General features: G+C 43.2%; 1 protein-coding gene across 1 annotated transcript; it reads left to right on the forward strand.

Moving 5' to 3' along the window:
• Nucleotides 1–611: 611 nt before the first annotated feature.
• Nucleotides 612–5,861, forward strand: arsb (arylsulfatase B). Its single transcript, XM_042778481.1, has 8 exons — nt 612–1,023; nt 2,010–2,196; nt 2,284–2,474; nt 3,279–3,507; nt 4,433–4,676; nt 4,776–4,846; nt 4,934–5,086; nt 5,467–5,861. Exons 1-8 carry the CDS (start codon nt 778–780, stop codon nt 5,718–5,720), a joined length of 1,575 nt encoding a protein of 524 aa, XP_042634415.1. The 5' UTR covers nt 612–777; the 3' UTR covers nt 5,721–5,861.
• The last annotated feature ends 1,639 nt before the right edge of the window (nt 5,862–7,500 follow it).

Below are 7,500 nucleotides of genomic sequence, written 5' to 3' on the forward strand. Positions count from 1 at the left end.
GTGTTTACAAACACTGTACACACATTTTTACAAGCATCTATCAAAAATTATTGTTGGTTTTCCATATTATATGGGGACTTTCCATAGACATAATTTTGATACTGTGTACATTTTTACATTAAAAAAAACTGTTTTCCTCATGGGGACCGACTAAATGTCCCCATAATGTCAAACATTTCAGGTTTTCTGTCCTTGTGTGGACATTTGTCTGTCCTTCTCTGTCTAAAGAAAAATGACCACAAGATACACTGTGACTGAGGTGCAATGTCTGCATGATGTGAGTGATTTAGAGAAATAAAGCTCAGAAACAACAGGACGATGGTTTTTTTTGTGTGTGTAAATGAAGCAAATAAATATATAAAAAACAAAAAGTTATGTTTTGTCCTTAAAATGTATTATCAGGTAGGTAAAGTGTAATAAATAAAAATAACAATTTGAGTAATTTATAGATATATTTAAATATTTGGGATCAATTTGACCCGACGCTTTAAAAACATGGTTGAAAATTGCACATAACAGAAGGGCTAAGAAGACGGAAAACTTCGTTCATGAATATTAATTACGTCATATGACGGCGGACGTCACATGACTCATTAATATTCATAACCAGGCCCTCGCCATTGAAGGAACGTCAGCGTAACGGAAGTAATATTAATGAGCTGAGACTGAGGAGTTTATCCCAGTTCTGACTTCTGTTTTATTTCAGTGTGTGACAGGAATTGTTCAGATGAGTCGTGTGTTCGTGAGCGACTCTTCCGCGTCTGACTCAAGCTCAGAATGACTGTGAGGAAGCTCGCGCTGTGTTTTCTGCTCGTTTCTGTCTCAAGTGTCGCGGCCAAACCGCCGAATGTCGTGTTGATTTTGGCAGATGATTTCGGCTGGAATGATGTGGGCTACCACGGCTCTGAGATCCGGACTCCTCATCTGGACCACCTGTCCGAGCGCGGGGTTCGGCTGGAGAACTACTACGTCCAGCCGCTGTGCACTCCGTCCCGGAACCAGCTGATGACCGGCCGCTACCAGGTCAGAATACACCCGGGGTGCCAGGTTGTCACAACAAAACCCGACCCTGCTTAAAAATCGGTAAAATGCACGTTTTTTGTCGGGGTTCGCCTGGTATAATTCGCATTCCAGGGGTTAAATACCGCGTTATCGTGGTCGCTTTACACCGCGGACATGAAAAACAAGCCGCGGTAACATTGTAACAGTGAGTGTCACAGTAGCCGATTCAGCGGGAAAACCGCGCACCTGGCAACACCGGAATACACCAGTAACGAGCTGCAAACCGAACTGAATTCAGTTCCTGGATGTGATCTGTGGTGTGAGACGTGAGGTTTGAATTTAAGGAAGTAGAAGTCAAATGGAATAAAGTTCATAAGACAGCTCTAAATAGTTTTATTAGTGCATTTTCAGTGTGAAATAAACGTGCATGTATGTATTTACCGTGGTACTGTACAACACATTGGTCATATTCATATTTAACAATTAAAGTATGTATCACATAACAGTTGTACAGTAAAACACGTACAGTATTTCTCCAATTATACCATAAAAGGAGTGAAGTAAGTACAGTGACTGCAGTTGAACCCTACTGAGAATGTACATTCTAATAAACACTGGGTTGTTTCAACCCAACTTTGGGTCAAATATGGACTAACCCAACCGTAGGGTTACATTTTTATATTAAATTTTAACCCAAAAGTTGGGTTAGTCCAAATTGGACCCAAAGTTGGGTTGAAATAACCCAGCATTTATTAGAGTGTAACATCTAATTAATTTCCTGCTGTTTTTTATGTGTGTGGTAAAGAAGGGATTGGATTTTGTTTTTTTTTATGATTTGTTTTTTTTTTGATTTTTTTATTATTAATACACATGAGCCTGTGTTGACGTGTGTCCAAACCTGTCCAGTTTTACCATGGTATTGTTGGAAACGCCTCCTGTGGGAATACCGTGGTATCTGCATGGTGTCAGGAGTGTGTGATCAGTGTTGTCTGATGTGTGTGTGTCAGATTCACACGGGTCTGCAGCACCAGATCATCTGGCCGTGTCAGCCCTACTGTGTTCCTCTGGACGAGAAGCTGCTGCCCGAGCTGCTGCAGGACGCTGGCTACCACACACACATGGTGGGCAAGTGGCATCTGGGCATGTTCAGGAAGGCCTGTCTGCCCACGCGCCGAGGATTCAGCAGCTTCTTCGGTAGGTGCTTCAGCCCCAGAGTCACGAGGGAACAGACGAGTCATCAGCTGGATCGTGTGACACGCGTGTCCTTGTGTGTGTCTGCAGGTTACCTGACGGGTTCGGAGGACTACTTCAATCATACCAGGTGCAGTTTCATCACTCCTCTGAACGTGACGCGCTGCGCTCTGGACCTGCGAGACGGCGAGGACGCAGCTGTGAATTACACTGGACTCTACTCCACTGAACTCTTCACCCAGAGAGCCACGGACATCATCACACGACACACACCTGAGAAAGTACACACACACACACACACACACGTTTATTTGAATATTTAGACCCCCTCAGCTATTAAGATTTAAACACTTTTCAGCCATCTGTCTTCATTCATGTTTACTACGCTGCATGCTTTTAACCACCAGGGGTATTATTAACTAAAACTAAAATTGTAAAAATTTGAAGTAAAATAAACATTAAGTTTAAACTGAGCTTAGCTAGTTAATGTTTCATTTAGTTTAATTCGATGTGCTAAAATAACAAAAACTGAACAAAAACTATACAGACATTAAAAAATAATAGTAGAAATGACAAAAGCACACAACTAAATTACTAAAACTTTAAGTGAAATTAAAATAAGAATGAAAAATAAACCCAATTATAAAAAAACTAAAAGTATTCTCATTATTTGTCAGTGCAGAAGCAAGCTGTACACACCCAGTGTGTTTAGAATGAAGACAACACATTAAGATAATAAGAAGACACGGTAAGAAACGAGCTGGAAGTGGATGAGACTGGAAGCCAGACTCATCATTTACAAATGACCTCTTACAGGAAAAGTTAGGTGGATAAGATCATATTAATCTGATCACTCGCTGTTCTGCTCAGAAGAATAAGGTGCACATGTTTTGATATGGCATAGGAAAACTGTTGAAAATGGGAAATTCATGCCGTCCCACTAGAAACAGGGATGAAACATGAAGAACCAGAAGAGCAGAAAGAGGCTGAGAAACACACTGTTCAGAGGAAGATGATTTACAAATGCCTTCTAAAGACACCCCAGGCGTGTCGCTGCAGGTTCCTCCTGTCTCTGGTCTTATTAGGTTTTATTTTTTGTTTCTGTGGTTTTTTTGTGTTTGTGTTGTTGCAGGCGGTTTTGTGTTGCTTGCGTTTTTCCTGTATGTGGGTCTGCAGGCTGTTGCTTCATCAAGGACCAGCGGCGGCGCGAGTACGCAGGGATGGTCTCGGCCATGGACGAGGCGGTGGGCAACATCAGCCGAGCGCTGCAGGACTCAGGGCTCTGGAACAACACCGTCCTCATTTTCTCAACAGGTACTGAGATCCTTTGTTTAGCCAGGAGACTCACAATCTCTCCTTCTTCCCGGGAGACCTGTGTTTATTATCAGGACTCATGTGATTGGAGCTCAGTGTATTTTATAAGAGTCAATATTTTAATGAACTGTTGTTGGTGCTCTTATGGTGGCTGTTAATAATTTAGACAGTATTGAAAGGAGGATCAAATTATGTATTCCACATCATGTCAGAGAGTAAAGGTGCATGATCAGTCCTTATGAATGAGTTTTGTGGAACAAAAAGGACTCTTCCGCAAATCTGAGCCAAAAGTCTTAATTTCATGAAGTCCTGGCATTAAATGTTGCAAAAAATGAATATCTTCCTCAGTACTTTCATCTTGTCTTCCAGTACAAATATCTAAACATCCTTAAATCAAGATACATTTACTTGAGAAGTAAAATCAAAATATGAAGTCTTGTTTTCAGGGTTGCCAGATTGAGTCGATGGTTTTCAGCTCAAACACTCTTTAAGAAAATCCCGGCCCAAACATTTAATGCTGAAAGAATGTGATAGAATTTTATCACCATGACAACCAGTGTCGATAAGGACCATTTTTACCTCCTTAATGATCATGACAGCACAAAATTATAAAACTATAAAACCAGTTTCCCAGCCGGGAGAACAGTGCAACAGGAAATGCATCAAAACATGGCGAGTACAGTAAAAGAGAACCAGCAAATATGTCCAAACCTAAAATATGTAAAATATTTGCAAACGGCAGCCAAAAAATGTACGAACTCATTTAACCCTCAGAAAAACCAATGCTTTATTTTCAATGTCAACAGCAAAAACAAGCCAGGGCAGATGACTGTACTTTTAAACCTGTCTTTGCCTGCTCTTTAAAAGTCTTAAACTGGCACGGACAGAAAGCATGATCCGTCATAAGGTGGCGCTGTTTCCTCAGATAACGGAGGTCAGACCCTGACAGGAGGAAATAACTGGCCTCTGCGTGGCAGGAAGTGGTCTCTGTGGGAGGGCGGAGTCAGGGGCGTGGCTTTTGTGAGCGGCCCACTCATAGAGCAGCCTGGAGCTGTCAGTCGAGAGCTCATCCACGTCTCTGATTGGCTGCCTACGATTGTGGGTCTGGCCGGGGCGTCGACGAACGGAACCAAACCTCTGGACGGGTTCAACGTGTGGGACGCTATCAGGTGAGAGTGAGCTGCTCTTCATCATCATCATCATCCGTCACGCTTGATCCGAATGATCAGATGAGCTGTGACTGCAGTGTGTGTGTTTGTGTATTTCAGTCGCGGCAAAGCGTCTCCTCGAGTCGAGCTTCTGCACAACATCGACCCGCTGTATGTGGACACCGCTCCATGTGAGTCAGAGACCGGTGCACACGCAGACCAGAATCCGGTTTAACAGCAGACGCACCTGAGCTGTTCTTCCTCTGTGTCTCCTTCAGGTCCTGGAGAGGAGGTGTCGGGTGAGTTTCTGGAGGAGTCTTTGCGCTCGTCAGCGCCTCGGCCCACCGCTCTTGGCTCTCACGCAGAGTTTAACATCTCAGTTCACGCCGCCATTCGTTACAAGAACTGGAAGCTTCTCACCGGTTACCCAGGTAACGGTCATCTTTAACTGCCCCGTGTTGAAGGTCATTCTTTTCCAACACTGCATCTTATCTGCTTGATGAAATTCTGGTTTCTTACTAATTCTGAGCTGTCACACTTTCACACTAAACCTGTGCATTTCATTGCACTTTTGCTTTTGACAGCCATTCTCTGAGGAAGATTATTGAATCAATTTTCTTGGTTTTAAGAAGGTCTTTAAACAGTCTTACATGTACCTTCATCAAGTTCAGAAACGCTGAATCTGTACACGATGGAAAGTGTTTACTGATGCTGTAACTCTGCCTCATGTTATCAGCTAATGTGTGTTTTTTTGGCACACCAGCGGATGTTTGTGTGTGATGGTGTGACAGGAGCTCATGGTTTCTCTCAGGTTGTCCTCTGTGGTTTGCGCCCCCTGGTGGGCGTCCGCTGGAGGCGTCGGAGCCGCTGAAGCAGGTGATGCTGTTCGACATCGAGAAGGATCCCGAGGAGCGTGAGGAGGTGTCCCATCAGCGGCCGGAGGTGGTGTCCTTCCTGCTCAGACGCCTGCAGCAGTACCAGAAGCAGGCCGTACCCATCGTCTATCCCCCCGACGACCCACACTGTGACCCTGAAACCACCGGAGCCTGGGGACCCTGGGAATGAGGACGAGAGCTAGTGATGCAAACAGAACTGAGTCATGAATGAGCTGAAGAGCGTCAGTGATGAGACGCTTATAAACAATCATGAAGCTTAGTGAATATTTTCATCCTCTGCTTGATTCTTGCTCTGTGTGTGTGTGTGTGTGTTTGTGTGTGTGTGTGTATGAGAGAGAGTGTGTGTGTGTGTGTGTGTGTGTGTGTGTGTGTGTTCTTGTGTGTGTGTGTGTGTGTGTGTGTGTGTGTGAGATTATAGCCCCCCATTTAAAGGGATCATGAAACAGAATCAAACTGTTTTTGATATTTACACATAAACATGTTTTCTCTACAATAAAAACATTCTGCAAGTTTCAGAACTCAAAACTAACTCCCCATTTTAAAATATGAATTATTCTTTTCTACCCTGCCGAAAAGAGAGATGAAATGTAAACGAGTGAGATCTTTATAACAGTGCAGCAGATACTGACATAAACTGATCTAAATATGAGTCTGTGCTCTATATCTCCAGTAATGAGATGAGATGTAAATGCTCCAAACATATAATGCAGTGATTGAGAGATGAAGAAATAAAGGCTCCTCAGAAGATGTGAGATGTTCTGGAGATGATTTCCTCCACTGAGGAAAGTGAAAAGTAAAGCTTCTGGAAACAAACGCTCCTCAAAAGATCCTGATGATCAGATTTGAGACTCTAAAACATGATTGATGGAGAATCAAGTAAAGCTGAGCTGCTTCAGTCCAGTAAGAGTTCATCTGGAGATATTACTGCAGTTATTCTGACCTTTACTTGATCAAAATCACTCCAGATTTAACACGAGCTGAAGCTGATTACACTCAAGATCTGACACCAGAAGCAGCAGCTGAAGCTGTGACAAGGTTTCATGGTAAATGTTAGGAATGTGATACAGTAGGTTCATAATGGTGTAGTTTATTGTTCATCATGAGGTGTGTGAAGATGACTGAATCCACATGAAGGTGAGTAAACGAGTAATTGATTTGTTTAAAGGGAGTTTCTGGTGTGGACTGAACAGACTCAGATGTTTCCAGCGAGACGAGGCCGAGCTGGTGTCTGTCAGGTCAGTGTTTGAGGGAGGGAGTTGTTTTTGTTTTTTTTGAGGGGTGATTGATTAAATTAAAAAACAAGCTCCTCACAGAACAGAGGTTTCATCAGGAGTGTGGACACGGTTTCATCTCTCGTCTGCAGTAGTGTTTGCTGATGGACTCTCATTTGATTTTAGTGTTCAATATCTAACTAATAACAACTTCAGATTTGTTGGTATCAGTTTTGTCCCGTCATGCAGAGGTTCCCCAACACTAAGCTTTCCACGTCTCTAAACAAACACTCCTGATTGAGATCTTCAGCTCACTGTCACTGCAGGAAGTGTTATTATGGATTATAGACTCTATGTATTTGAGTTAAAAAAATCTTAATGCTGGATAGGTTTCATCTTCTGTCTTCTCCAGATGTTCACTGATGGACTGGAGTGCTGTGGATTACTTGTGGATTATTGTGATGTTTTTATCAGCTGTTTGGACTCTCATTCTGACGGCACCCATTCACTGCAGAGCATCCATTGATGAGACACTGATGCAGTGCTGCATTTCTCAGAAACAAACTCATCCTGATCTCTGATGATCTGAGGGTGAGCACAGTTTTAGTTTGACATGATGAAGCTCGATCTCTGTCCAGTCCGGGGACGTCGGCTCCTCTCAGGGTCAGTTCTGGTCAGTCGACTGTCGTCTGTGTCTTCATCAGTCTGAAGTGTGTTTGTGCTTCGCTGTAGAGACGG

The sequence above is a fragment of the Cyprinus carpio genome, chromosome A21, assembly GCF_018340385.1.
Source record: "Cyprinus carpio isolate SPL01 chromosome A21, ASM1834038v1, whole genome shotgun sequence".
In the NCBI taxonomy this organism is placed as follows: domain Eukaryota; kingdom Metazoa; phylum Chordata; class Actinopteri; order Cypriniformes; family Cyprinidae; genus Cyprinus; species Cyprinus carpio.